Source organism: Camponotus floridanus, unplaced genomic scaffold (genome assembly GCF_003227725.1).
Source record: "Camponotus floridanus strain SB8 unplaced genomic scaffold, Cflo_v7.5 scaffold2, whole genome shotgun sequence".
NCBI lineage: Eukaryota > Metazoa > Arthropoda > Insecta > Hymenoptera > Formicidae > Camponotus > Camponotus floridanus.
Window position 1 is genome coordinate 4222291 of NW_020229325.1, and position 12334 is coordinate 4234624.

At 36.2% G+C, this 12334-nt stretch overlaps 1 protein-coding gene across 3 annotated transcripts in view; it reads right to left on the reverse strand.

Annotated features, from left to right (window-relative positions):
• Positions 1 to 12334, reverse strand: part of LOC105255617 — a 66301-nt gene that overhangs the window by 16448 nt on the left and 37519 nt on the right. For all 3 annotated transcript variants that reach the window (XM_025408183.1, XM_025408182.1, XM_011265016.3), the window contains one exon: positions 1565 to 1750. In XM_025408183.1, coding sequence (XP_025263968.1) covers positions 1565 to 1750 — 186 coding nt within the window. The remainder of the gene's footprint in view (positions 1 to 1564; positions 1751 to 12334) is intronic.

The window sequence follows — 12334 nt, forward strand, 5'->3', positions numbered from 1 at the left end:
GGTTGATTATAGGAATATATATTTACGTAAACACGATAAATAAGAAAGCTAGAGAATTCAAGATTGACTTAGAGATATTTTTGCATTTTAATGAGAATTGTAAAAGTTCCGTCACGCAAAAGTCATTCAGAAGAATCTAAAGTAAATCGTTTATCGCGGAGTCTATTACACTTTGTGCTGACTCTTATCCGGAATTAAAAGTAAACAGACTGCAATCAACTTTACTTTTAGACGCTCACACGCAGCTTGAATTCTATTTATGACTGGCACCCCAAGATATGCGAATTGCATATTCGTATGTATCAATGTATGCATGCGCGTGTATATATGTGGTAAATCATCGGTCCTTCCTCCCCGTGTCGCAAACCATTCACGCTCACTCTTATCAACTGTCATCGCACGTGCTAATCTTTATCGTCCTCGTCCCGGAATTACTTTAAAGCTCTTTAGAAGTTAAAAGTATCCTTTAAAATATGACTCTAATCCGATATTGCGTTAAAGACAACAAGAAGTAAAATGACAGAAGCTTGATGCTTGGATTTTCTCTCTCCCTCTCTCTATCTCTCTCATGAAATTTTGGAGTAAAAGATATTGGAAATAAATATTGTTTCCGTCATTCGAATTAATTCCGACAAAATAGCTTGTAAAATTTTACACAGACCACTCTATCATCTTATAAAGAAGCTTTAAAAATTATGTTACGAAATATAATCATACACAGTCGTCCTATAATATTTATGTCTCATTGTTCGCCAGCTATTATTATATCTTTTTGACAAAGAAACTCTCTTGGAAAATTTACGTGCGAGCGAAACCGCTTGTAACATTGAAATAGCGATAGACAGAACAGCTCGTGTAATAGTTACACTGTACCATGAGCAAGCCTATAATCGTGGAGAACTGTCGTAAACAGTTTGGTAGCGCGGTGGTACCAGGCGACGGAGACACAAAGGGGGCCGAGAGAGAGAAAGGAACGTCACTTCCGGCCCATTAAGATCGTCAAGGGTCGCGCGAATCGTGCGCGGGAGGTTAATTATTCCGGGGGCAGTGTCTCTCATCTTCGACGCTTTTTCCATTTCCTTTTTAGGAATTTTGCGCGAACAACTTTATTTAGGAAAAGAGCGCGTTGAAAGATGATAAATATCTACAAAGTTTATTTATTTATATGGAAGATATTTTTTTTTAGATTTTTTTAGATGCTTTTTTTACAATTTTTAATTATTTTTAATGATTTTTGGTCCCTTTCTTTGATGACTGTCTAATAATTTTATAAATCTTGCTTTAGATATTTTTAGATGCTTTTTTTCTAATTTTTAATTATTTTTAATGATTTTTAGTCCCTCTCTTTAATGACTATCTAATAATTTTACAAATCTTGCTTCACGACAAAAGATCTTTCAAAATTCATTTAAAGCAAGATACATTTCTTTACGAGGTGATTGGTGATATTAATCATTCTTTTTTTATCTCTGATAATATTTCAATTTATAATGACTAATTTATTAATCTTTTATATATTTTAATATGGTCAGAAGAATTTTCGTAGCAAGATAATGAATCTTACCTGATTTGCGCATGGTAGGCGGGCGTGGTGTGCTCGGTGTGCGTGGTCAAAAGTTCTGCGGAATTGTTGGCCATATTTATCGGGTGTCCTGTCAAGTGTGTTATCGGCTCCAGTAAAAGAACGCCGGGCGTCGCCGGCGATGGTTGTGGACCTAACAACGAGACGCGTACTTTTTCTCTACCTTCGCTGGAATCACAAGAGAAGTGTGTTATTAGTATAAAAATATATACATATATATTATAATCAGTACAAAAGATATTTCATTTTTATTGTATCAAATACTCAAAATAATGGTTTTAATAATTAATATTGTATCAAATACTCAAGATAAAGGTTTTTAATAATTAATATCTCGTAAAAATGTTAATAAATAACGTGAAAGGCATCAATATTTATTTTTTCTAAAAACGCAACTTTCAAATAAATCGCTTTTTCGTGTTTTTTTTTAGATTACTATTTAACAATCATTTTTGCATACGAAACCGTAGGTCTCGGATGATAAAACGAAGGGTGCATTTCCTTACCACCCTTGCGCGAGTTGTGCAGAAAAAAATGAGAGCTGGGCGAAATTTAACGATTTAACTTCCGCTTTTGTCGCCACGCCTCCTCGCGTGTCCTATCCTTAGAAACGTGCAGTACCCTTCCTCGGAAACGCTCGCGGCGCACGCACATGTACAACTATCATGTGCAAGGCGGCTAATTTCTCACTGACTGGCTCCAAAGGATTAATATGTTATACTTAAACGTTAAATAAATTTTTTTGTAATTTTGATTAGAATCCTCGACGGAAGAAATTATTTTTACATAAACTATAAATTAAAATTATCTTACATCTTAATAAGTCTATTTTCTTATATTAGAATAATCGAGCTAAGAATTATTTTTTCCTGACTAATTTTTCAATATTATTTTTTTCAAGATGTATAATTTGCATATATTGCTATATTATCAATTAAATGAATCAAAAATTTTTGAACTTTAAATTATTTTTATAGAGAAATGAATAAAATTTAAATAAGGTTTATTATAAAAAATAAGTATTCATTTTATTTGCTGGTAAAGTGAAAATATAAATTACCAAACACGCTTATAGATAAACCGATTTTCAGTAAAAAATCCAACAGAAAATTAGCGCACTCTGACTTAGGATAAAGTCTACACTTGTTTTTAAAAAAATGTCAAATTAATGAAATAAAAAATGTATGAAATAAAAAATGTATTAATGAAATAAAAAAATCCAGATAAATTGTTAAAATCCCTGATTTTTTCCTGACATTTCCAAAATTATGAAATCCCCTGACAATTCCCGGTTTTTCAGATTTCCCTGATCGCTAGACACCCTGTATGAGAATTTCGATCATATACATGAAATGATATATACTTCAATTCTGCTTCATTCCGCCCGAAGGCGGTGTGTCTGGTCGGCGAGCGACGAAATGCAAGTCGGTCGTCTGATTGCTCGTTTGTCGCTTACATAACTTTCCGACGACGTCATTCACGTTACGATGCAACGTCGTCGGAGATGTAATACATAATAATACGTGGGATGTACCGAAACGGCGACAAATGGATTCGCTGCGCAGAGTCGAAAACTCATCTCAACTTTAACTATCCGTCATTTTCGAAGTAACCATAAATGTCAAAAAAGTCATTTAAAATGTGGCTTGAATTAATCGTAATTCTGTCATATTCAACAAAACGCATAATTCAATTTAATGTAAAATCCAGCTGCTTTATTGTAGTTTTATCTCTTCTTTCTTTTTTTTCACAATACATTAAAGTTTATGGAACAGTAAACATCTGCGACATGAATGGAAAAATGAAGGGAATATCGCATAATGAGATACACAAAACATTCATTCCCCTACGTCTCATGCTGCGGTGATATAATTCAAAGATATTGATTTTGCATATATTTAGTTTGTTCAATTTTGAGATATTTTCCCTTATAATTTATTAATGCGTTACTATAGATATATTGATCAATGTTGAAGTAAATTTCGGGAAAATTGACGAAATTCTTCAATTTAAATACTCCTACGGTCTCTCGGAATTAAGTGTGTCTTCGCAGCGCAAACAAGAAGGTTAATCTGCAATAATTACGAAAGTTAACCCGGCCATTGGCTTAATCGCAGTAAACCAGAGCAAAACTTGATCTCGTCGCGTACAGTAACTCAAATATATTTTCATACAAGCAATATTTTTGTTACGTAAATGATCGGAAAGTACATTATTCGGCACTGAATCGATTCGATTGTGCACACGACGAGATTAATCGAACGGTATCAACGGAAATGCAAACGGGAATAACGACTCTACGTAATTTACGAGTAACATCGTCGTTTCCCCTCGGGATTCGTTATCATCCATTTTCATTTTTGCGGAAATCTCCATACACGTGTTGCGCACAAGTGGCATTCCGCCAACACGCGTACAGACTGCCAACTATCGGGAGCGTATATCGGGGGTGGTGGTTTTGTTACAAATTTTTAAAACAGCTCGCTTCGCGTAATTCGCGCAATAAGCAATCGGTGGACGAGAACTCTCCCTGAAAAGAGTAATATCCAAAGTGCACTTTCTATCTTCATCCCTGGACAGCTAAAATGAATGGCGTTCTTTATTATTGCGAACGATTCACGTGCTGCAAAGTTCTACGAAGCAAATTAAAACGTTGAAGAGATAGGGAAAATATTTTTTGAAATTATAAATATGCAAATCAAGAGGTTCAGAATTAAAAGTTTAATAATTAAAAATTTTATACACACTCTAAATTTCGAATTTAAGTTAAAAATAAAAATCCAAATATTTAAGAGGATGGTTTATGTTGTCCTTATTTAAGTTATTAAAGTATTTTCTAATAATTTAATCTTGTGCGGCTACAATTATACTTATAAAAATTATGTTTGCAGCATATGAGAGAATCGGTGAGAAATTTATGCGCGATATATATAGTACATGCGCAGCGAAAGGGTTAAGCAGTAATACATTCGTAATGCATTTTCGTTCGCCTTGACACTTCTATGAAACTTGCATGAGCGGCCCAATGCAATTACAACGAGCGTCTCCCTGTAGGCATATACCTTTCGTCTAAACGTTGGGAACATCGTTTAGGGAAATAACACCCCGAGGATAAAATGATGGAAATATAGAGCATACCACTTCGTACCATCGTGTCTTCGCTTTGATTTATAGAGATAGTGGTTCTTCCGAATATATAAAGTAAAAAAAAAATAATAATTAAGTAAAGATAAAGGAGCAAATCTACTCCGAATATTTCTCGAAATATTATTCTGTCTAATTTTCAGATCAATACGGTAAATTATGTCATTTTACGTTATCTGCCTGCGGCTGATAGATTCAAGACACACTGTATAACTTCATCCATCTATCGCCGTACGCTCGTGAAAATTCGATTCATATCCTCAGGGGAACTATATCATCAATTTCAGAAGATGGAGGCCCAGGAAAGCGAATGTATACGGAAAATGATCTCGAGGAGAAGAGAAATTGGCTATTCCTTCAAGGGTTAAACGCAAGAGTTATATCGATATACGATGGTGTACGATCGTACTTGAAGAACGTACAGATATTTGAGTCAGAGTGCATTTTAGCGGGAAAAATATCACGAGTAAATTGCAGTGTAAGTATAAATAAAGACGTGGAGTTTATACTATGGTTCAGAAACATCATGCAAACATCAAATTTAAAAATAATATAAATGTCATTTATAATTCGAGGAATTGTAGAGAATACATATAAATTTCCGGTTTTGTCTTTTAATAAAAAAGAATGTTTTTGCTATTTAAATATCTTGAGCAAAGACCATGAACGATCATCGTCCAGTGCGCGAACGATAATAACATTCCAACGCGAATGCGATGTGATGAGTCATTATATCGATAAAAATTGCGTGTTCAGCTGGGAATATAATTAACGAAGTATTTATTCTGCTCGATAAATGGGCCGCCACAGCAATCACATACACACACACACATCCGATAAGCTACTGGTTGTTTGGTTGCGTCGAGCGTGTTAACCTTCATCCGCTTCTCGCTAGCGAGATTCGAATTCATTGCTTTGATAGGAGAGAAAAAGAGGGTTACTCATGATATTATTGTAATTTATATCGAGATATGTCGAAGGTACGCGATACAAGCACTCATGCTCGATTTTATTGCGCAAGTGTTCGAATGCGAATTCGAATTAATGCGATTCGCATTGAGAGCTTGAACGGCATATAATCTATTTTTATCGGAAAAATGTCGATTGCCTGTTTTAATTTAAAAACATATTTTCTCACTTTTTTGCATTCAGGTGGACTTGTATTGAGAGAAACGACTGCGTATTGTAATTTTGCCGATCGATGTAGGTCGCGAGAACGCTTTCGAACGTACGTGGATCGTCGGGTATCCTCCGAAAAAGGGATAACGATCGCTCGAATCGAGGACTCGCTCGTCGGAATGCGCATCGAGGGAGTCATGATCTTGCGCAACGTCCTGCCTGGTCGCGCGTAATCGACCAAAACGAGTCGATGTGGATCGTAGCCGAGAGAGGGACCGAAAACACGAACGAGCTGGACCAGACTCGGAACCGGTTCCCGGCCGTGGTCGCCGGCCGTGGAATCGATCCTGCGCGTCGATAACGATTCCTTCTAACGTGCAAGGAAAGTACGCGCGACGAGCCATTCCACTCGTGGAATGTGTACTCTTCGATGAGTTGTCATCCCGAGTTATGATCTTTGACAAGCCTTCGCGAGAGGGCTGGATAAAAAGTAAATATGAAGGAGGATTCGAGGATTTATCCAAGGATTTGAAATCCAAATCCTTAGATTTTTTTTAGCATCTAAATATGTCAAGACTAGATAGGTTAAATTGAAGATCTACATGACAAATCCTATTCTGTTGTAAAATTTTAATGCAAGGTTTCTTTGAATTTTTTTCTCTCTTAATTTTTAATAAATATAATCTTTATAAATAATTTGTAATTTCTAATTTCTAATCAATTTTATTCGATATATTTTATATTTTATATACTATGTATCTATTATTGAATTTCAAGGTTCTCGACAGTTTAAAGTCTCACTCAATTGAGTTGTAGAACTCTATTGCATAAGTAATAGTTACTTGAAAAAACAGTTTGTATAATTCACAAGCAAATATGCGCTATTGTTGTTTACGCATTGACGCCCAGCAGCACCGTGTCTGGCGTCATCTGACAGTTAAACACCTCGCGAGAGCGAATCAGACCTTGAGTCCGTGACATCATCATCCTAATCGCCTACGACGCCATGCTCACGGTCGGATCGGATGACATTATTTTTTTTCTGTGCTATTCTGAACGGAATCACGAGAATCCAGTTATAAATTCTCGCAAGAGCGAGAAAAACTCATATTCAAAGTGTGGACATTTCTTTTTACAGACGTTGAATTTTAAATCGATGTCAAACGTTTCAATGTCGAATATCTTTTAAAATACTTTAATATTGAAAATTTGCGGACTAGGATAAACTTTGATAAACTAAAAACACTGATCGAAAATACTACCAAATAGAAATTTAATTTAAACGTATAGAAAAAATATACACGTATATTTTTTTTTACTCGAGATTTATTCAATGTCGTTAATTGCAATTCTACTCGCGAGAGAATGTATTTTAATTTCAAGTCGCAATATTTGAAATTAATAAATGCTAAATTGCTCTCTACAAGGCTGTGAAACGATAAGTTCACGACACGCTATTTTATAAATGTACGCATTCAACCGTGCAAGATATGAAAAAAACATTTTCTATGAAAATCGTATTCAGTAAAATCAATAGAGGAAAATGGAAGACGCTAAGACTCATAAATTCATGAAAATTTGCTCGTAAAAATTCACGTGATATTTAAATTTGCGCTGGTTTTAGTAAAAACAATCATCCTTAAAATAAATATATACAAATATATTCTGGCACGTGTCTTGCACACAATCGCAAATAAAATGACAATCCAAAAAGAGAAAGCACTTAGTCAAAATTGACAAATAAGCCAGAAAAATCGCTAACGATAATTGATTAATAATTACGTAGAGTAATTAAAACCAGAAACGCAAATTGACGCATATCGATTGCAATCAACTTGTTTTGCTTCTTCTCTCGTTTTTTTTTTTTCTTTTTTCGACGCAGTTTTCTCCGCAAACTCGAATCGCATCGCTCCAATTGTGCTTTTATGACGCGTCGTGTAAAAGTTGAGCAAATATTTTATCGTGTCTCCCTTGGCGTGACAGGCGATACTTGGGAAATTATTTAGAAGCACTTTTTTAACATGGAAAAAAAAGAGACAGAGAAGATTGTTACTCGCGCGAATATTCGTCCTGAAAATATTCCTGTCGCATAAACGACGATTTCTTCTTACGAATCGTGCAAAATAATTTACAATGCTTTAATCTTCAGGAAAGATTTATGCGATCGATATCTTAAACTGGTATAATAAATATGTACCGTACTATAAATATGTATTCATAAGAGTATCAAACTTTTACAATGCCACTACTGTTATAACATTAAAGCAACGCATGTTTCGTGACACGAACATTCGCGGGTTAATCGTGCGTGCTTTCCGCGTGCGAGGACGCGAACGGTCGATATTTCCTTCAAACAAGCTCGCGATTTGCATCTCGATATACTGCGCGATGACGTGTTAGAAATGCAAGAGAAAAATATTATTAACGATAGAGAAAACCAACGAACTGTCAGTTTGATTTGACACGAATCACTTAATTAATTCGTTTGTATTCTAACCGAATGATATAGATAATTCGTCTCTCTCGATATCGACATGCTTATTAAAAAAAATTTTGGCACAGTGGGACAATAAGAACAACTGCGAAAATTTTTAAAGACCCTCCTCTCCAAAAAAAAAAAAAAAAAGAAAAACACGGTCAATTTGTAACCAAAGGGTCGACGAGTCTATTTTTCTCACGGCGGCGCGCGAGCATGACGTTTCCGGAGAAACGGCAGGGAGAATGGCTGCAGTGTGTCAAGATGGCCCGTTACTATGGCAACCATCGGCCAGGATCTGCGTCTCTTTCCGCGTGTCCTCTCACCGGTAATGACGACACGCCGATACCGGCCGGAGAGCTGTCGAATACTTGTAGCTCGTGTATCGATCTCCCTCGCTATTGTCCGCGGCAAGATTCGATCCTCCGGGGGAGGGTGATGGATGATACTACTGTGTACGGATAATAATACCGTGACGCTACGTCTAGGATGTTCCAAGGAGATTCTAAAACGAGGTTCGTTTCTCATTTCGACGTTGAAATCCAGATTGTTTCCCCTCGAACGAGCATTTCTATTTCAATTCTCATTAGCTGGCGAACAGTCGGCTCGCCGGTGTTCTCCACCTCCGTCCACCCCTGTAGACAACACCGGTAGCCTGTCCCTTTCGCAATCTTCCCACCAGATCGATGTGAGTCCGCTATTAGGGACAGACACGCCGGCGACGCGATTCGATCGGCAACAACGCGACCTTTCGTCGACGTTCGAATATAATCACGAATATACAAAATGAACTCGCCATGAATTCAAATAAAAAAAATCTACCCTTAATGTCTTATACACTGGCTGCAAGTCGCTTTATTATAATCCTAATAGTCTTTCAAATATATATTGAAGAAAAATTGGCGCAAGGGACATTTAAGATTACACACCTTCAAAACAATCTGAATTTCATATTTTCGAATTATGATAGATCAGCGTAGGATCTAATTAAAAATTTTAAAATTATATAAATATTAATGTCTGAAATAATAACGTGATAAATGAAAAACTTGGAACTATCCTTTCGGAGCTATTAATTTAGATCCGTATTTTGCATTTTGTAGTTCAGTTATATAGTCGAGTGACGTTGTAAACATCAACAGCGATTGTCTATGTATACGTGTGAACTATGTAAACTGTCTTTTCACCCGTAAATGCTATAGACAATGCGTAATTTACAGTCAACGCTAATAATATCCGCGCTTGTAAAGAGAAGGAAAAGTTCAATAAACCTTTTTAAAAAAATAAGCAAAGAAAAATTATAATTAATTTCTTGCTTCTTGACAGGATGTCCATAATCGGCGAATATGGTAAACGAATAATCGATTTACACAAATATACATTTATAAAAGAAAAAAATCCCTTGGCTTCACTTAATTTACAATAAATTCTATTATAATTTAATAGAATTTGAAAACAATTATCGAAATACGAATACTAAATAAATATTAATAATTAATAGGATCATCTTTAGCCGACCTCTCATCACATATCATTTCGAAAAGAATCTCGATAATGCTGCAAATTCATGAAGAAATTCGAGTTTAATTGTAAGCGAAAGCAAGTGATTCGTAACACAATGGAATTTAAACAGCTGTTTGATCGTTTTAAACCTGTTTTCCTGTGTATCCCAAATTCGCTCGGGGAGCGAGTTCCCTCCCTGGGCGTGTACGCACCTTGCCGAACACCTCGTACACCCGCACCGGCGAATATAGGGCGATCAAACGCGATCGGTGCGATCGATTCGGGGTTTCTCGATCGCTTCGATTTTCGGAGCAGCTCCGAAAGGAGGATGCGAAGATGCGCCGGGAAACGCTCATTTACCTGACGTCGCGCGCGGCTTTAATCCACGGGACCTGGACGATCGATCTCTCTCTCTCTCTCTCTCCTTCTATCCCTTTCTCACAGACGACGCTTCTTCCAAGAAGGGTCGACCTCGCGGGAAACTCGACCGACGACGACAACGCGACTTCGTGCTCGTCGAGAGGGCACGAGCGTACTGAACGTTGCCACTTCGCTCCTCGCTATCCAGGCTCAATGATTGGGAAGGGGGGAGGCAAGGAGAAAGGAGAGAGAAGGAGAGTTAATGAGAGAGAGAAGCCCGATGGGGGAGAGAGCGTGCGTATACGCACGTCGCGACGTGTGCTAAGGAGACGTGCGCCAACGGAAGATGTGAGGGAGGCTTGAGGCGTGAGGAGGAGGGGGAGGAAGAAAAGGCGCGGGTGGCAAACTGCTCGCGGTACCGGATGTGTGAGTGCACTAACACGCGAAACACCGGCGATGATTCGCAAACGATATTCGGCTGGTTTCGGCGCGACTCGGCCACGCTCGGAGAATTGAACGAGAGGCGCTCCTCTCTTCGTGAACCCGCTTGAAAAGAGAGAGAGTGCCGGCATCTGTCGTCTTGTCCGCGAGATCGTTCGCAGGAATCGATTTTTCGAGCCGCACAGGTGTTTTCGTGACGAAATACAAGGTGATTCGAAACGAGTGTAACAAAGTTTGACAGATTGTTGGGGAGGTCATTTTGAGGAAAATAAATATCATATGAACTTTCTATTCTCAACACTTACAGAAGTTGTAAAATTTTGCTAAGTTTGTAGTAAAAAAAAATCACATATATTTGATAGAAAGTGATCTTTGAGAAATCAAAACAAGAGAATATGAAATATCAATAGTTTACATTGATTTTATTATAATTAACGATTTCATTATGATAATAAAATTACTATAATTATTATTATAAAAATTTTACATCTTCTATGACTATGTAAATATTACAATAGGTTCTATATTCGTGTGATATTTTTTATTTAGAGAACGATCTGCCAAAAAATTTGTCAAAGTTTGTTACGCTCGTTCTACATCACCTTATGTAATATGTATGTTTGAATATTTTATTCAGACGCATGTCCTCCCTTAAATGCAAGAACCTCTATTTTAAATATCAAATTATCATAAAGAGAGAGACATCAGGAAGAATTAAAAATAGCTTATTCTATATCATAAAACAAAGATCTAGAGACAAAAAAAGAAGTATGAAAGAGTGATATTACATTTGGGAAGAATAAAAAAATTTTCTTTACAACAATTTGATAAAAAAGAAAATATTTTTTATATTTTCACTTTCTTATATTCGTTACGAAATATTCATTAATTCAAAAATTAAAGGTAGTAATTATTTTAAATTGAAAAAATTATTTGCAAACCTAAATCTGATGAATAATCGAAATGCATATCAAAGCGCAGAGTGAGCGAGAAATAAGGGAAAGCTAAGGGTCGAAACGTGTTTACTGAATTATTTAGTAGCAATACTCACCGTGCGAATTACGACTCGAGTTTCCGAAGGGGGTCATGCGCTTTAAACGTGAGAATCACGCGCGTGATTGCAAAATCTTCGATGTACGTAATCGCGCGTGTAAAAAATCGCGATGATCTCATCAGCACGAGAATAGATTCGTTATAAAAAAAATATAAGTATAGTCGTTTAGTTAGCACTTTACTTTACGTCTTTTGTATCTTGCCAGGAAGATTATATTCGCGCTATGATCAGAACGGATGGTCTTCTAATCGAACAACTGCGAGGCATTATCAAAGTACTGTCTCAAGACGCTCGTATCGTAATCTTATCGTCCCGTAATATCATTATGACATGTAATATCGTTATAACCCGTTCATCGAAATCAAGGACTGTCAAATTTCTTCCGATTTTAATCGACAATGCATTCTTCTTTGCATTTCTTTTATAGAGAAATAAAATATTCTAAATGCTTCAGCTTTTATTAATTTTTCAATATGAAAATTCTTATATTTATAGTTAAATAATTTTTTTTTAATTCTTTGAAATTATATTTGTTTTGATATATTTATTTTCTGAAATTATATTTTTCTTTTATAACTCTTGTAGTTATCGTTTTTTTAAAAATTGACTTTATTCTATTATTGCAAAACTAAAGCAACACGAATAATGATATAGT